Below are 23,804 nucleotides of genomic sequence, written 5' to 3' on the forward strand. Positions count from 1 at the left end.
AAGAAAAGAACTTCCTCTGTAGTATACAGCAGCTGATAAGTACTCGAAGGATGAAGAATTTTTTATAGAAGTAAATTAAAAATCTGTTCAACTTTCTGGCACTAGTTGAGCTTAAAAAATTATTTTCCACTAGAGTACCCCTTTAACCCACAGTTGCATGATTTTTTGTGTGGCTGCATTTTTATTGCTGGAATACCCTTTAATGGCCAATGAGACATATTTTCACAGCAGTCATTAAGGGCTTTATTCTAAAGTCTGTGACAGAAAGGCAGAAAGACCTGGCACAGCTGACTAATGGCTCTCCGTACTGTGGCAAGGTGATGGGACCTATCCGTTCCCGACTGGTGAAGTGTGGTGCTCAATGTGTGTGGAAAGTAAGCACATTCGTATGTAGCAAAAGGAAAGTAACACGTAGCGACTCACCACTTCTGTAGAAACTTGTTTAATAGTGCTGGTTAGCGTACAGCTGGCACATAACAACGGGAACGGGTGTGCAGGGAGGGCTAGACGTGGCGGGGGGAGCTCGAGATGATGGATCCTATTTCGCGTCCAGTGACGCTTCTTCCGGTCCTAGTGAGCCCAGGTGAGTCCGTATCTTATGCATCCCGCCCCTCTCGGGGGTGGAGCTAATAGGTGCGAACAGTCAATGTGAACATAGACATATAAATAAGTGTAACACCAATTACAATGTGATCACCCAGTTAAAAAATATCAATCAGACCTGTCACAGGTAAGGGGACAGATCTTGTCGATCATTCAGACCCAATGCGCCTAGAGCGTTGAGTCGGCTTATCCAATTGATTTCTTTTCTCATAAGAATATTGTTGCGATCTATCCCCTGTCCCTGTATTAATACCCTTTCGATACCTGCAAACTTTATTGTATTAAGATCATTTTTATGGACGTCTCTCATATGTAAGATGAATTTAGGGGCACCTTTTCCAGTTTTTAAACTATATAGATGTTCTCTGATTCGTTGATTCAACTGTCTTTTAGTTTTTCCTATATAGTAGAAACCGCAAGTACACATGAGGCAATAAACCACATGCGTACTGCGGCATGAAATAAACTGTTGTACGGTAATTTTAACTCCCCCTAGTGAAAATTCCCATTGTCCTAGATTGTATTTGCAGAAGCTACAATTTTTACATAAAAAATTGCCATTAGGAGCCGTTTTTTGTAACCATGTTGTGGCATCTTGTTTATTTTGCTTAGCGCCCAATTTTTTAATGTATCCTCCTATTGTTGTATTACGTTTGTAGGTTACAATGGGGCGATTTTTTGCTATTTTTTCTAGGTCGGGATCAGCTTCGAGTATATACCAATTTTTTTTAACGAGATTAACGAGATTTTGAAGAAGGCAAGATATTTACATGGATGAGATCACAACCGTCCCATAGTCGCCATAGACGGGTTAACAATAAAAATAAAAACAAACGCAAGACAGACTATCTCACAACTGAGACTGAGAGCAGTTCATCTGATGAAACTAAAAAGAATGATGTCTCCAGACCTCCACAAAAATCATCAGCTCTCCCTTTAGGAGACCGACCAGGAGAGGAAAACGCAAGAGGCGTAACTTTCCAACGGAACAAGAACAAAAAACGCAAGACGGTCTCCTGGATGAAATGAAATTGTATAAAAATGTTATTAACCTAACAGACACTGACCTACCGGATTCCTGTTTATCTGCATTATCAAAAGGACTTAATTTTGGACTTACTGAGGACTTTAAGTTTCACCATTTTGAAATAGAGCTCTATAAGGCACTGAGAAAAATAAATATTCACAAGTTTTTCAGCAGCATAAAACCGCATCATGAAATAACAAAAGAGGGAGAAATCCCATGTAATGTGAATAGTTTCCAATATAGTGCTATATCTGAGTTTACACAACAAGAAACCGAGATCCTTGATTTCCTCTGTGGGCAACAAGAAATGGAGGTTATTGACCCAAGCGAACCTCAATATTTTAAAGGAGGTAATCCCTCCACATTTAACCCCCCTGTTGCCCCCGGAGGATCAATCGATCTTTTTGAAAAAGCTGTAATGAAAGACGTTAAGGCGTTATTCTATCCAGAGAAGCAATACAATATCACTGCTAAAGAAAAAAAGGCACTTACTTGGTTAGCAAAACAGACACATTTAAGGGTGTCAAAAGCCAACAAGGGAGGCTCCATAGTAATATGGAGCAAAGATCAGCATGATAAAGAGGTGGATAGACAGTTATCCGATCAAGAAGTGTACACTAAATTGAATGAGAACCCTACGGGAAAAATTATGAATAAACTTAGGGGCTTCTTGACCAACTTTACTAGACAGGGACTTATAGGAGAAAAAATGGCAGAACGCCTTATCCCCAAAATACCACGTCCAGCTCGATGGTATATTGTCCCAAAGGTCCATAAGTCGTTGACCCAGCCCCCGGGACGACCTATCGTCTCGGGGATTGGGTCAGCGACCGAGGCCCTGTCGTCGTACTTAGAATGGCTTTTGTCTCCCCTACTATCTAGCATCCCAGCCTATCTTAAAAATACAGATGAGCTGTTGGATATCTTACAAGATTTCAGTTGGGAATCTACCTATCGTTCGGCATCCATTGACGTGGAGAGCCTATATACCCGCATACCACACAATGCAGGTATATGGGCTCTCCAGACTTTTTTGAATGGTTCGGACAAGTCCGACCTTTTCAAAGACTTTGTAAGGGCATGGATTTAGTTTTGACCCAGAATACTTTCATGCAGGATGGCACTTGGTACGTGTAGAACCGGGGTACCGCAATGGGTACCCCGGTATCTTGCACGTACGCAAACATCTATTTGGCCATATTAGAAAACAAAATGGTATTTTCTACGTCCAATCCACATATTTCCAGAATTAAAAAATATCTACGATATGTGGACGATATTTTCATAGTATGGGATGGAGATGAAATAACCTTCCATGAATTCGTTAAATATATGAACGAACAGAACCAACAAAATATGTATTTTATGTACCAGTTCAGAGGTGAATCATTAGATTTTCTGGATGTTAAAATTTGGATAGAGGACAACCAAATAAAAACCACAGGGTATCGGAAGGACATCATGCAGAACTCATTACTACACTACAATAGTTCCCATCCCAAACACGTCCACAATAGCATCCCATACAGCCAGTTTATGCGACTTAAGAGAATTAATTCAGAAGATACAGGATATCAGTTACAGGCAGAAGAGTTAAAACAAAGGTTAACAGAACGTAACTATCCGGTCCAAATCATAGAGAGAGCCTACGAAAAGGTAGAGAGTAAAAATAGAAATTAGGAGGGAAAAAAAGCAAAAAAATAAGATGCAGCGGTTTGTCTTTGCATTCCATAACTCACCCATGAATAGTCTTATTAGTCAAGCCATTAAAAAAAATTGGTATATACTCGAAGCTGATCCCGACCTAGAAAAAATAGCAAAAAATCGCCCCATTGTAACCTACAAACGTAATACAACAATAGGAGGATACATTAAAAAATTGTCCGTTAAGCAAAATAAACAAGATGCCACAACATGGTTACAAAAAACGGCTCCTAATGGCAATTTTTTATGTAAAAATTGTAGCTTCTGCAACGGGAATTTTCACTAGGGGGAGTTAAAATTACCGTACAACAGTTTATTTCATGCCGCAGTACGCATGTGGTTTATTGCCTCATATGTACTTGCGGTTTCTACTATATAGGAAAAACTAAAAGACAGTTGAATCAACGAATCAGAGAACATCTATATAGTTTAAAAACTGGAAAAGGTGCCCCTAAATTCATCTTACATATGAGAGACGTCCATAAAAATGATCTTAATACAATAAAGTTTGCAGGTATCGAAAGGGTATTAATACAGGGACAGGGGATAGATCGCAACAATATTCTTATGAGAAAAGAAATCGATTGGATAAGCCGACTCAACGCTCTAGGCGCATTGGGTCTGAATGATCTGTCCCCTTACCTGTGACAGGTCTGATTGATATTTTTTAACTGGGTGATCACATTGTAATTGGTGTTACACTTATTTATATGTCTATGTTCACATTGTCTGTTCGCACCTATTAGCTCCACCCCCGAGAGGGGCGGGATGCATAAGATACGGACTCACCTGGGCTCACTAGGACCGGAAGAAGCGTCACTGGACGCGAAATTGGATCCATCGTCTCGAGCTCCCCCCGCCACGTCTAGCCCTCCGTGCACACCCGTTCCCGTTGTTATGTGCCAGCTGTATGCTAACCAGCACTATTAAACAAGTTTCTACAGAAGTGGTGAGTCGCTACGTGTTACTTTCCTTTTTGCTACCTTTATTCTAAAGTGCCATAAAAATATAGCACTCTAGAATAAAGTCCCTTAATTACCGCTGTAAAAATATGTATCATTGGCCATTAAAGGGGTATTCCAGCAATAAAAATACAGCCACACAGATGATCATGCAGCTGTGGCCAGATACTATAAAATGCTAATATTGCTTCAAAAAAGATATTTGCTCTTTGATAAAAAAAAAAAATATATATATATATATATATATATATATATATATAGTATATATATATATATATATATATATATATATATATATATAAACAGTATATAGCAAACATTATCCCCCTATAAAACAAATATTTTAATAAATAAAGATATGAAAAAAACACAAAAACATCAGATTTATTACATTGGCTCTAGATTGTCTAATACAAATTAACACTATTTATTTAGATTACTTTTACGCCAGAATGTGCACCACAGAATTTGTGTCACACAGTGCTTCAATGAAGCCATGCCCCTTATCAGTGTCTAAAAAGCATCTAAACACATTAAAAAGGTAGTGCAAGCCATGTATGCCAAATTGCACCAGATTTTTGCCAAAGTTTTATCTCCCCCAGTGTATTACACATTATTGTGCATATCGAGTGAGGGAATCCCACTGGCATTAAAATACATATATAAATAGATAAAACACTGACCGTCATTTCATTCACTGCGGCGTCTAACGTAGTGACATCATGGTCCTTGTGGTCACCAAAGACCTTATCAAAGGCAACTATTGGAATTTTACACATGTTGCAATAAGTATCAAGCTGGGCCTTTCTTTCCTCGGATATAGAGGTTTCTAATACATCTTCAGATTTTGTTTCATGTTCCACCATCTCGAAACCAGATTCTTCATGTTCAGGTGAGATTTGTACAGCATCCAGAAACAAGTCACTCTCATGCTCCAAAGACTCCTGATCTTCAAATGTTATCTCTTTTAAAGAGACGTCATCTTCATCGAGGTCGTCTGGAGACACAATGAAATAATCTAAGTCCTCTGCAGTTTCCTTATCTCCTAGCCTTTTCCATTCTGTTGTCCTTGATATTGGACCAATATCTGTAGATGGTACTTTGTATGTATCGTTCACCAAATCTGATCGGTCATTCAGAAGAACCGCATCTTCCCGCAATAATTTCTTCTCTCTTTGTTGGTAATGATTCTCCATCACCTTTTTCTGTTTATCACCAAGTGATTTTTTCACAGCAACATTTTGCACATGATCTACACTATTCGGTAGTGATGGTGATTTTTTGTCTTCTACAGATATTTCTTTATCAGCAAGTGACCCTTGCGACAAAGCTTCGTAACTTAGATACTGTTCCTCTTCGCTGCCTTCATCGCTATAGAAATCATCGTCATCTGATTTTTCATCTCCTGGTGGGATCTCATCTTTAAGGTTAAATTTTTCAAAATATATTCCTGTACCATCATCATCTGAAATTCTGCTATGGAAAGACTCTACTGAAGAGGTGCTTTCTGCATCCGATTGGTCATGTTCTTTATTTGTTTTACCTCCTCTGGCTTCTTCATAAAGATCTGAATAAAGAAAAGCCAAGGCAGGTGGTTCTGCTAGGAGCTCCGGGTTCACAGGGTAAGATGTCGGGAAAAAAAATGACTTAGTCAACACTCCTTCTTCACCAAACAAGGTTAGTCCATTTGTCTTCACTTCCTTATCTTTTTTTCCCATAATTTCATCTGAGATAGATTTTTCTATTATAGGAGGCTCTTGGTGAAATATGGTGGCATCATGGTCCAAAGATACCCCATAGAATGATTCATCCAAACTTTGCAGTAGGTAAGAGTCATCATCAAAGGATGATTCACTTTTATTGGAAGAATTGTATTGTTCTCCTTTAACTTCGACTGTTTCTTGTTCTATGCATTGAAAGCCAGGCTCTTTGGGTACCGTGCTGTCAACTAAAGTAAATTTTTCAAAGTAATCAACATCATTAACAGTTTTATCCAACTGAATAATTTCAGACGTTTCTTCTTGTACTGTCATTTGGACAGGTTCCTCATAAGTACTAGAAGATGACAGTTCCTCAGGACAGGGCTGTTTGGGGATAAGTAAAGGGTTTTCTTCCAAGTACTCTAGCTTATCTTCCATCTCTTGGCTTGCCTCCTGGTCAACAGAAGATATAAGTTCCGGGGCCAAGATGTTTAAAATTTCTGACCCATCTGAAACGATGCTAAACACGTTTGATTGCGTGTTAGGAGCGTCATTTGTATCTTTCTGAGCAGCAGCTTTTTCAGGATTACATAGTATATCTATCTTATCTAAAATGCTTCTCAATTCGACAAGGACAAATGGTGGGTAGCTATCAATATCATGCTTACTTGATATCATTTCAGTTCTATTTTCTGCTAATGATTGGGGCACACGTCCCTTTGGTTTTGTGGTGTTTCTCTGTGGTGGTGGTTTCACTGTCTCTGGCACTGTTTTCTTTTCTGGCACACTCTTTTTTGGGCTCATGGCTGCACCTTCGCAGTCACCATTTGATTCTGATGGCTTGAGCATCTTGTCAGGCTCTGAAAGATAGATCAGAAAAGAGAATTCATAAATATAAATGACAATATTCATGTGAAGATGTCTTACATATTTTGGATTGCATAAAAGTTGCATCCAATTCTGATAAATTTATGTTGGTTATTTATATGTCCTGCTGCTATATATGTGTGTGTGTATATATATATATATATATATATATATATATATATATACATATATCTCGCTCTCTCTCTCTCTCTCTCTCTCTCTCTCTCTATATATATATATATATATATAGCTCAACGTATGTGAGCATATATGTGTATATAAGACACCAGTGTGGGAGCAAGGAGATTGCATGACAGCACTGCTGCAGTGATAAGTGCAGGGAGTATGAACAGCCTATCACTGCTGGGGCTTCAGGAAACTAGGAAAACTGTGTGCCACCCGGGCATTACCCGTTACCAGTGTCAGATAATCTGTTTATGGTTGGTATAAATGATCAATAGTAGAGGGGCCCCATTCTGATGCACCCTCATATCACTTTATGCCCTTCTACATTTCCGTTCCAAACAATGTCACTGTAGAGCAGTGTTCCCAAACCTTTGGCTCTCCACAGCCAAAACTCTCATCATGTCCTGGCAGTCGTACTGACAGGGCATGGAAAGTTTACTTTAGTTGACAGTGGATTGTTAGTATAAATGATCACTGATAGAAGAGCCCCATTCTAATGGTACCCCCACACCACTTTGTACACTGCTATGTTTCCATTCCAAAAAAGTGTTTGCCAACTTGTAGTTTGCCAACTGTAACCCCTATCATGTCATGACGGCCGAAGGATTCATTGGAGGTTTCTTTAGAATCCTCCATCACAGATACCAGGAGAAACTGCTGCATGCAGTGTTATTTTATCCAGTAAATTTCTGGACACCATGCCGGAAACCCTGCCCACCCTATTACAGCCAATGGGGTCCATAGAGGCATTCAGTGTAGACCATGCAACGGAACTGGTCTGGCATCCTTTTCACTGTTCTTATTCAGAATAACAGAAAGCCTGAATGGAGATGTGAGCTAGCCTTTATACGTATATACATTTCAAACAGATCTGGCAAAAGATCCATAGGTTTTTAATAGAATATTTCATAAGTGTACATATCCAGTAGGGACTTATTTTTTTTATAGATTAGAAAAAAGGAGTAATTTTTCTGTCCAGCATTTATGGATCAGTGTTTTGTATAGTGCAAGTCTATGACAACAGTAGGCTACAGGACAGGCACCATCTTATTATTACAGATCCATAAAAATAAAATAAATAAATAAATAAATAAACCCAGGACATTTCCAAGGGATGCAAAAGCATGATGTGAACCTAGCCTATGCTATTTTTACACTGCGTCTCGGTCTCAGTGTCTGTCAAAGGTATATGTTGGTGGAATTCAATTATAAATACTTCTGACATATATCTGTGACAGATGCCACTTAGGGGCATCAGTCATACATAGGCTTCCATGAAAAAAATCTTTTACAGCACTGTAGTAAAAAAATTTTTTTTACCACATACTGTGCTATGTTGTACAGCAAGTAAACTATCTACAAAGTAAACCAGCTGAACAGCGGCCAATATGACACTCTTTCTGCATTCGTTGGGTAATTGGTGGTCTATAGATATGATGACCATACATGCTGGTAGATTTTCCAGCACTAATGGCAAACGGACATGGAAACACAATGTGAAGAAGGAAAAACAACACGGTATTACACAACATAATTATCTTAAATGACACTACCTCTTTTTTGTTGCCAAACTGCATAAAAACTGTGAAATATTATAGAAAAATTGTGATAGGTTGGATTGTTGGCATACACATCCATTAACAAATTATGTCTTGCTCTATCTCCATTTTACACTAATCCCAAAGAGGTGATTAATCTGGCATTGTATGAGATGTCAGGCACATATGAAATAGACAGGCTATTAGTCCGATGTTGCAAGAAAATAGGAAAAATGAAGCTTAACTTGGTCTGACACCCAATTTGCCGTCTTTGATGAGAAGGGCCTGATCAGTTTACTTCTTCACTTGATCAATGAAATGAGACAGGATAGTGATGTACTGCTATGACAGGTCATTTACCATGTTATTTATAGGAGACAATATGCTCATCCCATCTGTTCTCCTAAACCACATGATAAGGGATAATATTGGAAAATGAACTTCTGAAGACAGACAGTTTTGGCCTTTGCTCACCTGGAACAGCACCTGTTGGGTCTTCTGCTACCTTGTCTGGAAAGGTGTTGGAGGCCTCAGCTGTGGACAGTTTTGTTTTCTCGTCTGGTGGTTTAGCTTCTGAACCCAAGTCCTTTTCTGGTACATTAGGGTTTCCTTCTGTACAGTCTTCAGTATTCTTCCCAGCACTATCTGTATTACCAGCTTCTTCTGTGTGGGTGGACAGATGACGTTTGGCTTTTTCCAGGGCTTGCTTTAAAGATTCCTCCATATTATCAGCAGATGCTTTGGGATTTTCAGTACTCTTTTTATGATGTGCTGACTGCCGGGCAAACTTTGCTGATGTTGAAGGTCTCACCCTCTTTCTCCGTAGCTTTCCCTCATCCATGATGAAGATAACCTTGCCAGGAGGAGTTCCAGCAGATAAACTTTCCATGCTGAAGACCTCTGAGGTGGTGCTGGCTTCTGATGCCCATGGTGTGGAACACCGGCTTGAGCTTGTCTCCCAGTGTATCCCGCTGTCTTCACATTGAACGGTGACCATAGAGAAGGCTGGATTTGACATGAGACATTGGAGCTTGGGTTTCACTTCCTCTGCGTTTACAGCTTCCTTAAAACTGGAATAAAGTCAACATGAAAGTTTAGGATAGTGAGGATGGGTGGAAACCTTACTATCGGTTTTATTAATGTGCTAGAATCCCAAAATAATCTCATTCCGTCAATGAATGAAATGCTATACTAAGGGGAATAGTAGGGTTCATTGGTGGGTATTAATACCATGCATCAGATACACATTTCTGGAGTCTAGTGACATGGACAATGAAAGCAGTTAATTCAATGTATGTTACTTTAACCCTCTAACAGTGGTAATAAAATAATAAATAACTTCAATATATACAATAAAAATGATCATAGATTTAGTTAGAAGTCAGGGCTTAAGAAAATCTAATTGCTACTTCAGGTACCTAAGTCTATTTTGACCACTTTGTGACATAATCTTTTCCCTCTGAGATCCAGGAATAATTTTGTCTTACATATTTTATATGAAACAGCTTTCCCTAATTATGATTTAGGGGATTGCAAAATAAACAGTAATTCCGCCATAGTTTTTTTTTTCCTTTCTTTCTACCGTTTACCATGCAATACAACTAACGTTATTCAGATTCTGTGGGTTGGTATAAATGGAGTAAGATCAAATATGAGCAGCTTTTTGTTGTTGTTTTTTCTTTTTACTGTTGCACAGTAAAAATTTTTTATTAAAAATGTAATGTTTGTGTCGCAGAATTCCTACAGCCATAACTCTTTTGTTTTTGCATTCATCAACGTCGTTGTATAAGGGCTTGTTTTTCTTATACAGGATTAGTTATATTTTTTGTTGCTATTTTGCTGTACAAATATATATATATATATATATATATATATATATATATATATATATATATATATAAATAATATATAATATATATATATATATATATAATATTAAAAAAAAAAAACTTTTTATGGGAAAAAAAATTCTTTCTCCAGAGTTGGTTCCAAAAAGAACATCCAGCGCTGATTGTAATATGGCCTTTTTGTTACATAGAAAATAGTAATGTTGCAGGACAAAACTTCCTTTGGATTTATATTACCGTTAAAAAATAAATAAACTTTAGAAATTGCTCAGAACAATTGATTTAAATGTTTTCAGATTTTCTTATTTACAGAATAATCATGTTAGTGAAATCTTTAAATATGTAAATAGATAGATAATAGATCTGTACAGAAGCTAAAGGGTCAAATCCATAACTATGACACAATATAGCGTAAATTATGTCACCAAAATTCTAGCCACAGGCATTACCCACAACTGGCACATCACAGATGACAGCATGGGATCATTATGTGACCAGCGTCCAGAATGGCAGGGGAGGGGCAGGCACATATTCCCCAGCTGTCACTTCTGATGCATCTTTAAATAGAAAAAACCCTGTGTACAGACAGCAAGCTCTGGACTAGCATTCAGGCAATTGCATATTAAATTATCTATAAGGTTCAGTTCTGCTTTACTAACAGGTGCAGTGCCCCCCACATCCAAGTGCATTGTTTGGTGTCTACGTCAGTGTACCTCCTCGTAAGATCCTCGGTTTCTTCGCTGTTGAGGACAGATTCAGGAGTGACATCCTCTAAACAGAAGGAGACTTCAGAAGCCCTATCGGACTCAACAGGGCAAAGACTTTCCATTCTTCTCTGACCACTTCTTTAGTGGGGTGCGGATGTGTTCCCCAAGATCAAATCCCTCCTGATCTTCCCGGAGAGACTGGTGCATTGCACCAACAGGAGCGGCCAGTGTCTTCTATTCTCCTGACTAAGGGGAGTCTTAAAATAGACAGCCAGAAAACAGACTCAAACACACATGCTTTCAGCACCAAGTACTGCCTGGCCTGCCCCTCGTGTCTCTGTGCTGGGTCCTAGGGCTAGAGGTGTTGGATAATACAAATACAAACTTCCATTCTTATTTTATAGACAACCATTAAACAGTTGAAGTATAAAATAATACCACAGGCTATAAATATTACAATTACAGGAAGCATTAAAGGGGGATCTAGTTTTTATGCACCCTGCAAGAGCAAGGTTCTTTATTTGTATGGATTACATGGGTTGTCACTAAAATCTGGTGCACGTTTTATGTCAATAGCCGAGGAACGTGCTTTATCACCCAAGTGCAAGAAAAAGTAGAAAGGTGTTACCCCAAAAAAAAAAAAAAATAGGACTAGGATGTGGTCTATTGCAAGCCTTTCCTCAAAAGGAGAGTGGCCCCCCAACAAACCTACCCTTCCCCTCCGGGCCAGATGACACCTGCAAAATAGCACTTTTTGCAAAACACTTAGTGAGAAAAATGGTGACGTGTTCATTACTTGTTACACCCGCTTTATGTCATCTCTACCTATTTAAATGATTGCTCGTATGGTTCGCTTACTTGCAGATAATATGGGTTCTAGACGGTGTCTTCTTATCTATCATCCATTACAGTATTCTTCAAACAGTAAAGATATGCAGTGTTCTGTCAATAAAATTACAATATGCAAAAGTAAAGTTTAAGGATTTTAGAATGTTTTCATAGTACAGAACCATGATCCTCTACCATAATCACGATAGCACTGAGCCCTCCTATGATGTGTTGACTTCTTGTCATTGCCCTATGCCATTCTTCTATTTGCCCCATTAGCATTGTCTATTGAACTACAATTGAGATGAATTTCCTATTTGATGAAATGTGGCAGCTCAATGACAGCAACTTGTGCTTATTGCTGGGTGATCTGTAACCAGGACAAGGTTATTATCTGAAGGTGCAAGAATTGAAGACCTTATATAATGCAGGGGAAGAGAAAACACTTGAACAGTCTGAAAAACACTTCTTTCCTGACCAGCCACAAATAGATGATATCAAGATAGTTTGAGGCGCCATGGAAGATACAGTGCTTCCTACTATGTGCCTACTTGATATACAGGGTTTATATACCTCCACTGTTTCTCTTCAATAACAGTGTACTTGCTATTGTATCAGTGTTGGAAGGACGACCTCATACCTCCTTTCTTTACCACTCAATCCTTCATGTGTATTCTAGGTAACCTGGGAGATGTCCAGACAACTGACCATATCAAACAAGCGATTGGATTTATAATACATATGGACAGGAACTTATTACATGGCATCTCTATAGTTCCTAGGGCGAAAGAGAAGTAATACACAATAATCTCCAGATAGTACTAATACCTGGTGGATATTGCCACCCCATTTCTACAGTTCTCTGTCAGAGATGCCATGGTGCTAGGGGAACATTGCTTCTCGTTTGATGGAGATGGCCGGGCATTGGACCCTTTTGAGATGCTACATTTCTCGGTCGCCTTATTGGAGGACACAGACCATGGGTATACGCTCTGCCACTAGGAGGCTGACACTAAGGAAACATAAGTAATGTGCTCCTCCCTGGCTGGATATACCCGCCCTCTGACAATGAGCTAATCAGTTTAAGCTTAGTGTCAGCAGGAGGTCTCCAGACCTGGTCTTTTTATTTTTCTTAGTTGTATAGTTAGATTTTTTTCTCCTTTTTTTATTTCCTTCTAGGTTTGGGAGACAGGGATACCATCCATGGCTCTTTAAAGGGGTACTCTGCCCCTAGACATCTTATCCCCTATCCTTTGGAGATGTCTGATCGCAGGGGTCCCGCCGCTGGGGACCCCGCAATCTCTCCTGCAGCACCCCTGTTTCTCAGATGCACAGAGCGAGGATCGCTCTGAGGCTGATTAAGGGGCGATGCAGGGAATAGAGTATCATTATGTCACGCCACACCCCTCCCATAGACTTGCATTGAGGGCATGATGTCACGAGGGGTTGGGCCGTGACATCACGATACGTCCCCTGCATCGCCCTGTCATCAGTCACAGAGCGATCCTCGCTCTGTGCAGCTGAGAAACGGGGGTGTTGCAGGAGAAATCGCAGGGGTCCTTTGGATAGGGGATAAGATGTCTGGGAACGGAGTACCCCTTTAAGCCTCCCCTGTCTAGCCACATGCGATAAGGGGCACAACACTAACCTATCTGTATCGTTGTCCCCTGGTCATCATTGGCCAGCGCCTGGCGGAGTTCCTTTGGTCCAGGCCCCCCATCTGAACCTGCTCACCTCACGTTTGGACAGAATGCAGCAGTGGGGCCACTAGTTGGCTGAAGTCTTCTAGGTGAGTATACATTCAGCAGGTAACTATATTCCTGTCTCCCCTGGCCCCCTTCTTTGGACAGAGGTGTCAGCAGAGAGCTCTGTTGTCAGACTGGAAAGAACTTCACAAATTTCTCTGAAGTATATCTGTAGTATACAGCAGCTGATAAGTACTAGAAGAGTTAAGATTTTTTAATAGAAGTAATTTACAAATCTGTTTAACTTTATGGCACCAGTTGATTTGAAAACACTTTCTTCCCCACCGGAGTTCCCCTTTAAGAATGTCCCTTGATTGTGTTGATACAAGATTTTTATCTTTTTTTTTTTTTTAACAAAACCTCTTTCTAAAATGCATTAGACAAGGATCTTGTCTTTCTCCCGTTCTTACAAGCACAATCTATTTTCCTGTAAACCTGCACATATATTTTTGGGAATTACTAATAGTAAAATAAAATTTTCAAGTGGGTTGTGTGGGAGTATAGAAGAGTCTGATCTTTTATATTCTGGAAAATGCTAGTTTCATCAGCCGCTTGTACCCTGGTGTTTACTCTGTTCCATTGAATAGGCCTAAGTGGCTATACCAGGCACAGACTATGGTGCCGTTTCTTTTGTCTAATCTCATGCATCATGAGAATACCAAAAGGGCCTAAATCTTGTAGGTAGCATTTGTATGGGCCCTTGAACTCGGACCTCCACCAATTCAAAAGTTTCACAGATGGTCCTCAGCTACTGTTCAGTAACCAGACTTCAGTACTGTATACAGAAGATAACGCAGGTTGGTGGCCTATAATATAAACTAATGGCCAGATATGTTATCTGCCTTTGTAGCAGCATGGATATGCTAAGAACATGCAAGGTGGAAGGATATGTGACATTCTCTGTCATTAGCCTGTGACTCTGGATTTTTTTCTCTCTTTTTTGTGTGAACGGTGGCCAAGTTTGCAGCTTGCTTCTGTCGCCCTATGCATTGGACCAATATGGCAGTTTCTTCAGGCACAGCACACCATGAACCAATGTGTGGCCTGTTGTCACACGTTTCTCGCTTTCATACCCCTTGTGTCCAAAGTCCAAGGCTCTTAGAGCTATTTGACTGTGTCTACCCACATTGGGTTGTGACAAGAGAGTCTCTCACCATATGTCTCCAACTAAGCACATTCTGTACTAATTGGACATTGCTTGGCTGGGGGATTTAGTTTGGTGAATCTTCCTGTTGTACGAAAGGAAGTACTGCCAGTTTTTGTATCGCAGCTCTGCTTCCTCCTGTACTCCACTACAAGGGGGACCCTGCATGTACAATGGACTCTCTACAGACAAGTGTGGTTTGCCAGGCTGGCTCTATCTTCCTAAGAGTACTCTGTCTGCTTTCATTCATCACTGGTTACCCACCCAGTGTCTGCCGCATTCCCGCGGCTGAAGTTCTGGTACCCCACTAATTGATCGAGGTAACGGAGGGGGTGCTCTCCATATTCCATGCATGGCATGACCTCACGTCTGTAACTGAGGTTCCGGTATCCCACTGTCAGTGGAGGTGAACTGAGAGAGTGATCGTGCTTGTGCACTAGGTCCTCTCCAACCTCCATGGAGGGCGTGCCGTCTGCCGCATCCGTCATGGGTGCTTCGGTACCCCACTAAGGTGGGAGGTGTCTGGAAGGAGTGTCCCGTCGGATGTACTGGACCATCCTCTGATGCAGCAACCTCTTTACCCCTTCCTTAGTTGGTGTATCTTTGATCTTCATGTAGTTTCCACTATTGCTCCTGTGCACCTGATGGCGCTCCTCCTGTTTTCTCCACCACCGGACACCCATGTCATTTTTGCACCTTTCCGCAGTTGAATTTACGGCACCACCTTACTAATACAGGGTGACCATTGAGATGGCCCTGCATATTCAATAGACTCACCACAGACGTAGCACCTGTTTTCCCCTACTCTGCATGGCACAGCATTGTCCTTCATGGGTTACACCTCTCTTGTGTGTCTACCGTGGCAGTAGTATTGGTTCCCCACTGCTTGTATGCAGTGACCTAAGTGGTGAACCTGTAGGTACATGGTATCTTCTAAGCTCAGAGCATCCTCCTGGGGTGTCTGTTCTTTGTTGTCCTTGGTACCTGCTATGGCTATTCCTCAAGTTCCCCCCTTCTTGGGTGGAGCAATGTAGTTTTTCTAAAAGTGCCATATTTTGCCTGCTTCTGCTGTCTCCGTCATAGCTAGCACTCTTCCCTCTGCTTTGGGGGATACTGTTTCATGGTTCCTGCACTTGACTGTGCTGCCATCCCCTACACCCTTCCATCTGGGGCCTTTTCCGCAGAGTGCCTGCTTCTGCTACTACATAGCCATCGAACTGACCCCTTCATAGGTGCTGTGTTTTGCTGGATGCCTGCAATTGCTAAGGAACACTCTTGAGTATGTTTGGATTGCGCTTTCCCTTTGCATAGGGGGTGTAGTTCATAGGATGCCTACTATGTACATAGGGTCATTGTAATACCCCCTTTACAAGGCGAACTACTGACGGATTTTACATGATTCCTCCTGAGGCAGGTCCAGCCATCACATTACTACTTCTGTAACTGCCGTACTGGTGATTTTGTTTGGGTGCCCACTATTGATATTCCAGCCATCTCTCTCCCCCTTCCTTGAAGGAGGGCTGACTTGTGTGGTTACTCCTTTTTCTCTTGCAGTCATTCTCTCTCCTCCGCCTGGTTTCGGGATTGTTATCCCAATCATTGCTTTCCTCTTTCCTTGAGCGGAGTACTGTGATCATTGATGTAGCTGCAGCTATTGCTGTCCTAGCTCTTGCATTCATTCTTTTTCTGGAGTAATGTTGGTGGTTCTATTTTGAGTGGTCTCTACGCTTTGGTGTATCTTTGGGGCCTTCCTCCTTTCTGACCTAGTCCTTTCTGCCTGCCATGGTTTTCCGATGTTCGGTGCTACCCTTGGTTGCAGCATGTTCTTCCAATTCCGGAAGATGGCGATTCCATTTCTGTGCTTGGCCGTTGCTCTTATTGAGCAACCTCCCCTGCCCAGGACCTTCCGTGCCTCCAGGTCTTGCTTACTGGAGTGTCTTCTCCACTGGGTCCACTATGTGTTCTTCTCGGTCCCTTAATTTCCAGGGTGTTCCCTCCGAGCCTTCTGGTCGGTTCTGTTGAAGGGACCCCATGCTTCAATCTGCTCTGTCAATCCACACCTTGCTTGTGTCTGCAGGTGTTAGATGGGTGGTGGCCTATGTGGTCACGTTACCTCTTACACTGTCCTTTTCATCGCCATATTGTCACTCTTCTCCGATGACCATAGCATAGGAGGGGACTCTTTCCCTTGGTCTTCTGCCTTGTCAGAACCTTCTTGAATTTGACGATCTTCCGGGCAGCCGTGGCATGCCTTGTCCCGGTCATTTTTTGCAGTTCCCCATGGGCAGTGGTTTTCTTGAAGCCGCTCCTTGACCTCTCTAGACATGGGGGGGCCTCTCCTGCAGTGTTTCACTAAGGGTCATCCTGCGTTTTTGGGGGCTGTATGGATCTCCTGTCCGAGGGCGTTCCAGTCACACTGGTGGTTCCAGACTGGCTCATTCGCGCATCTTACGCAGACGTGTTCTGCCTCATTGCATTCTTCACACTTTTCCCGGCTATGTGGACTTGTTCACTTGGCCCTCTCTTCCACTGGTTCTCTGATGGCTTGGTCTAGAAACTGTGGTTTTCGGACCCGGGCTTTTCAGTTCACATCGTCAGCAGTATCTTCATCTTTCCTCTTCCAGGAGCTTCCTCTGTACCTGGCGGTATCCGGAAGTGGGTCTTTGTGCTCGGGCCTAGTAGCGGGTCTTGTTTCCATTTTCTAGCCTTCTTGCTGGGTGTGCCCAGCAGTCACTTCCTATCTTCTCTATTTTTGGCTTAGATACTCAGGTTGGTGCTGATGCCTTGCAGAGCTCTACCTCTTAACCATTCCCAGATGTTTCTCTCCTGGCCTTTAGCATTCTTTTTCCTGCTCTCTAATTGGGTGGATCTCGGCACTGGGGTTCCCTGGTCGCTCACCCTTCTTCATTTGGCCCGAGCTGTGGTAGTTTGGCATCTTCCGGTCTCTCTCTGTAGGTAGTTTCCTCTCATGCCTGGATGGTGTGCTCTCGTCGGCTGGCAGACCCCAGTCTCTACCTTAGGTAGGTTCCTTCCTTTCGGGTCCTAGCCTGCTCCACATGATCTTTGGAGCTTCTCAGTGCTTGCTTTCTGGGTTCCTGTTCCTTCAGGGTCTCTTACGTGATCTCTTGCCAATGGTTGTGGTCTGGTTGCCGCACTGACGATCCTTTCTCTGGTGGTTGTTTTTCCCACCAAAGGGAATGCTTTGAGACGTCCCATGGTCTTTGTCCCCCATTGAAGCGACCAAGAAAAGTAGATTTTTTGTACTCAGCGTAATATCTCTTTCTCGTAGCCTTCATTGTGGGACACAGCTCCCATCCTTTTCCGGTTGCCCTGTCATGATCTTTGTTGCCTGGTGTCAGGGTACCTTCAGATGGTTTTTGTTGAGGGCCCTTTCGGACATCCTTCTAGTTTTGTTGGCTTCTCCTACTGCTTTGTGACGCAACTGATTAGGTCATTGTCAGTGGGTGGGTATATCCTGCCAGGTAGGAGACGACTTCTTTGTTTCCTTAGTGTCAGTGTATACCCATGATCTGTGTCTGCCAATGAAGGCTACGAGAAATAGATTTTACAAAAAAAAATCTACTTTTTGCATCCATTAGGCTAAGTTTCCACTTGGATTATTTATTTTATTTTTTTTCAAAAATGCCCCCCAAAAAATAAAAACTGCAACAAATGCTGCACTGTGTTGTTTTTTTTTCTTTAATACAAATCCTTGAGTCACATGAAAGAATCACATGACTTGTCATGATAAAAATGCAAGGGGAAAAAGACAAGACTATAACTAACTATTTTTGAAAAAAATGCCACAAAAACTACATCTTGGGAGTGCAATATAATGGGGCAGTCTTTCTGGTGTTTTTTCCAGGCCAAAATATTGCCAGAAAAAAAAAAACAAGCAGAAACCTAGCCTAACCTATGCTTTCAATTTTGCACATATAGACCCATATGAGGGTTTTTTTTTTCAGCACCACCAATTGTACTTTGATGTAACTATCATTTCACCACAAAATTTACAGTGAAACCAGAAAAAAAAAGTATTTGTGGGGCCAAATTTCAAAACACCATTTTGTAACTTTTGAGGGCTTCCGATTCTATGTAGTGCACTTTTCTGTAAAAATTACACCATAACTTTATTCTGTAGGTCCATCTGGTTACGAGGATACCTAATTTATATAAGCTTTATTTTATTTTAATATGAAGTTTTTATCGGTACCATATTTGTTTTAATGGGACTTTTTGATCGCTTTTTATAATTTTTTTAGGGTATACAAAGTGACCAAAAATATGCAATTTGGGTGCGGTTTAATTCACTTTATATTTTTATAATTCGGACAATTACGCACGTGGCGATACCACATGTTTACTTTTATTATGTTTATATATTTTTTATATGGAATTTGGGAAAAGGGGGTTGATTCAAACTTTTAATATGGAAGGGGTTAATGTGTGTTTTTTTAAAGGAAATCTGTCACCAGTACTAACCTGTTGGTACCGGCAGGTAGTGCAGGTGACACTGATGACAACAGTACTCACTTTGTCCCGTTCCGTGGCGGATCTTCGATAATCTCCTCCGTTAGCTCCGGGCACCCGGTTTGGGGCACGGGCGGAGCTTACTGAAGTCACCGCTGCTCTCTCACAGTGGGACCCAGCAGGGAGCAGCAGCCAGTGCCCGGAGCGGAGCTAATGGAGGAGATTACCGAAGATCCCCACCACGGAACAGGACAAGGTTAGTGCAGGTGACACTGGTGACAGATTTCCTTTAAACTTTTTATTCAACTTTTAGTCCCTTTACGGGACTTTTAGGAGGAATTAGTAGATTTCTCATACAGATCAATGGAATTCCATAGAACCAAATTGATCTGTGTGCTCTGCGCTTGATTGATAAAGCCTGGCCCTGCCTTTATCATTCTCAGAGCGGCAGCCAGCACAGGGACAGAGGTCCACCCCACTGGACCACTAGGGATGGTTTAAATATCCCTTTAGATGCCGCTGTCAACGTTGACAGCGTCTATCTAAAGGGTTAATAGCCGCCTGAGTCAGGAGCCCACGTCATACACTGCTTGCAATCTCAAGACGAGCCGGCTCGTCCTTACACGGCAACCGATTAAACAGATTTGTAAATTACTACTATTAAAAAATCTTAACCCTTCCAGTACCTATTAGCTGCTGTATACTACATATATATATATATATATATATATATATATATATATATATATATATATATTACAAAGAAATTTGTGAAGTTCTTTCCAGTCTGACAACAGTGCTCTCTGTTTACACCTCTGTCCGTGTCAGGAACTGTCCAGAGCAGGAGAGGTTTGCTATGGGGATTTGCTTTTAATCTGGACAGTTCCTGACATGTACAGAGGTTTCAGCAGAGAGCACTGTTGTCAAAATGGAAAGAACGGCACAATTTTCTCTGAAGTATACGTCAGCTGATGAGTACTGGAAGGATTAAGAATTTGAAATAGAAGTAATTTACAAATCTTTTTAACTTTCTGGCACCAGTTGATTTAAAAACATTTGTTTTCCACTTATTTCCACCGGAGTTCCCCTTTTAAGAACTTTTTTGGCATTTTTCTTCTATATTTTTAGCGACCTTGGTAGGAACTTAAGAAAAATGTGCCAAAACATGTCTACACACCTATTTTTTTTTTTTTTTTTTACAAGGGTTTATGCGTTTATTTGCAATTTTTTTTTTAAAGATACAAAATGTTTGCACAAACTGATTCTACTTGATGAATGGCGTAAAAAATCACAAGGGCAAAAACAAAATGATTTGAAAAAATGCACCAGATTGCACAATGATTAAAAGAGTACTTTAGTGGAATATAACTTATCCCCTATTTGAAGCATAGGGGATAAGTTAAATTGTCCAACTGCTGAGACTCCTCCCCGCGATCTCCTGTATGTGGCCTCGGCAGTCCACAGGAAGTGAGCAATTACACCACACTGGCGTTTGACCGATCTTTGGAACAGTGGTCTGTGCAAATGAAAAATGTTATTTTTCATTTTCACAGACCACTGTTCCAAAAATCTGTTAGACACCTTTAAGGTGTATATGCTCAATGCACCGCTTATTAAATTCTGTGAGGGGTGTAGTTTCCAAAATGGGTCCGTTGGGGGGGGGGGGGGATGGGGTGTTCCACTGTTCTGGCACTATGGGGGCTTTGTAAACACACATGGCCTTCAATTTCAGACACATTCTCTCTCCAAAATCCCAATGGCGCTCCTTCGTAGGAGAGATGGGGTTACAAATTTTTGCATTTTAGTGAAAAATTTTTTTTCTTCATTTTCACATCCAACTTTAATGAAAATTTGTCAAACACCTAAGACTCATTATACCCCTTGTTACATTCCGTGAGGGGTGTAGTTTCCAAAATGGGGTCACATGTGGGCATTTAATGTTTTGCGTTTATGTCAGACCTGCTGTAAAATCTGCCACCCCTGTGCAAATCACCAATTTAGACCTCAAATGTACATGGTACACTCCCACTTCTGAGCCACGTTGAGCGCCCGCAGATCACTTTACACCCACATATGGGGTATTTCCGTACTCAGGAGAAATTGCGTTACAAATTTCGGGGGTCTTTTTTTCCTTTTACAGCTTGTGAAAATTAAACGTATGGGGCAACATCAACATGTTTGTGTAAAAAATGTCATTTTTTTGTTTACACTAACATGCTGGTGTAGGCCCAAACTTTACCTTTTCATTAGGGGTAAAAAGAGAAAAAGCCCCCCAAAATTTGTAGCGCAATTTTTCCCGAGTACGGAGATTTAGTGCCACATACCTCAACTGTTTCCTTGAAATATGAGAGGGCTCCAAAGCCAGAGAGCGCAATGCGCATTTGAGGCCTATTTTGGGGATTTGCATCTGCCACAAAAATACCCTACGGCAGTGTTTCCCAAACAGGGTGTCTCCAGCTGTTGCAAAACTCCCAGCATGCCTTGACAGTCAGTGGCTGTCCCGCAATACTGGGAGGAGTTGTTTTTAAACAGCTGGAGGCTCTGTTTTGGAAACCGTGCCGTACAAGACCTTTTTTTTTTATTGGGGGGGGGACTGTGTAGGGGTGTGTGTATATGTAGCGTTTTACTTTTTATTTTGTGTAGTGTTTTTAGGGTACATTCACACGGGCCGGGGTTTACAGCGAGTTTCTTGCTAGGAGTTTGAGCTGCGGCAGACCATACATGCTGGGAGTTGTAGTTATGCAACAGCTGGAGGCACATTGGTTGCGCAACAGAGTTTGTTACTTAACTGGAGGCACACTGCTACCACTCCCAGCATACCCTTTGGTAGTCTGTGCATGCTGGGAGTTGTAGTTATGCAACAGCTGGATGCACACTTTCATTGAAAAATTGTGCCTCCAGCTGTTGCATAACTACAACCCCCAGCATACACAGACTACAAAATGGCATGCTGGGAGTTATAGTTGGAACTTCAGCTGTTGCAAAACTACAACTCCCAGCATGCCCTAAGCAACAGCAGGAGGTGAACAGGCCTCACCTCCTGCTGTATCCTGCCATTGCCGCTCCTGTGGGGACCCCTGCCGGACCAGGGAGAGGTAAGAGACCCACGCCGGCCCCAATCTCCGCCCAGGACAGCGATAGGCCAGTTGTTCCGACTGATCAATGACATGATTGGACAGCCCCATTCACCCCTTTTTTTTTCCGGGTCACCAGAGACCCGATATCGCCGGTCTGAATTGGCCGGTGATTCCCGACATGGGGTTCTCGGGACCCCCCAGTGGTTTGCACGGGCTGCCTGCTGATATCAGCACTCACTCCGGTCCGGTCCCTGCCTGGCAGGGTCCCTAAGTGGTTAAAGAAGCTGTTCTAAAAAGTGTGACTAGTATTACATGGAAAGCTTAATTGTTGTACATCACCTATTGGTACTGGATTTATCCATATGCTTCCAATTATGTGATAATGTTCATAGGGCGGGACAGGTTTCTCGGACCTATATTTATTGCAGACAAGAGAAAGCAAGTGAACTTAATATACCCTAACACATTAAGCTAAACATCATTCAACCTAGAATTGTCAGGAATTAAATTGAGTTTATAAAATACCGTACTATTTCTAAGCCAATTTGATCTTTGTATAGACAAGATGACACCTAGTGGATATCATAGACATGTTTCCAATTCGATGGATTGAGTGAAGACTACTCCATGAGGCTATGTTCACACGATGAAAGAATCAGAGATTCCGTAGCAGCAGAGTCCCATTGATTCTGTTCACACTGCAGAATTTCCGTGCCAGAAACATTTTTCAGAGAATAAAAATTTCAGTGTCCGCAAAAAAATAAAAATTGAAATGTGTATTCTTTCTGCGGAGTCTGCACGAAAATGCATTACAGTCTATGACACAGTGCATTTTTAAGCAGTCCATGCGCTGGCATGTTCTGCGAGCACTCCACTGTTAGGGGAAAGTCCCTCATGTGAACATAGCCTTAGAAGAAGTTCACTAAGATTCTTCCTCATGTGGTCATCCTTTATTTCAGCTCACACTAACCACAATAAGCCCTAACAATTTTCAATTCACTGTCTGGCATATGAAACAGCAGCTATTTAGTACAGTAGAATGCCCATTCCATTTACTTTGATGCACCTTAGAGCAGTGTTTCCCAACCAGGGTGCCTCCAGCTGTTGCAAAACTACAACTCCCAGCATGCTCGGACAGCCTTCGGCGGTCCAGGCATGCTGGGAGTTGTAATTTTGCAATAGCTGGAGGCAGCCCAGTTGAGAAAGACTGCCTTAGAGGGTTACAATGCTGTTGGCTTTTTATGAACACAAGAATAACACCTGTAATTTTGGCTGTGAATAGTGTTATACTTTCATTTCTTGGAAATGTACACTGTATATATCAGGCTTATATATTTCACTTTGCACTGCCTTTTTTTTCTCAAAGACTAAAAAGAAAAAAAAAATACATTGTTTTTAT

At 41.5% G+C, this 23,804-nt stretch overlaps 1 protein-coding gene across 1 annotated transcript in view; it reads right to left on the bottom strand.

Annotated features, from left to right (window-relative positions):
• CMYA5 (cardiomyopathy associated 5) overlaps positions 1–11,263 on the bottom strand; it is a 101,694-nt gene extending 90,431 nt beyond the window's left edge. Inside the window, exons 1-4 of the mRNA XM_056522980.1 lie at positions 11,148–11,263; positions 8,997–9,657; positions 4,980–6,854; positions 4,124–4,257 (exon numbers count right to left, since the gene is read on the bottom strand). Of these exons, the coding sequence (XP_056378955.1) occupies positions 4,124–4,257; positions 4,980–6,854; positions 8,997–9,657; positions 11,148–11,263 (2,786 nt within the window). The remainder of the gene's footprint in view (positions 1–4,123; positions 4,258–4,979; positions 6,855–8,996; positions 9,658–11,147) is intronic.
• Positions 11,264–23,804: the final 12,541 nt, after the last annotated feature.

Source organism: Hyla sarda, chromosome 1 (assembly GCF_029499605.1).
Source record: "Hyla sarda isolate aHylSar1 chromosome 1, aHylSar1.hap1, whole genome shotgun sequence".
NCBI classification, from domain to species: domain Eukaryota; kingdom Metazoa; phylum Chordata; class Amphibia; order Anura; family Hylidae; genus Hyla; species Hyla sarda.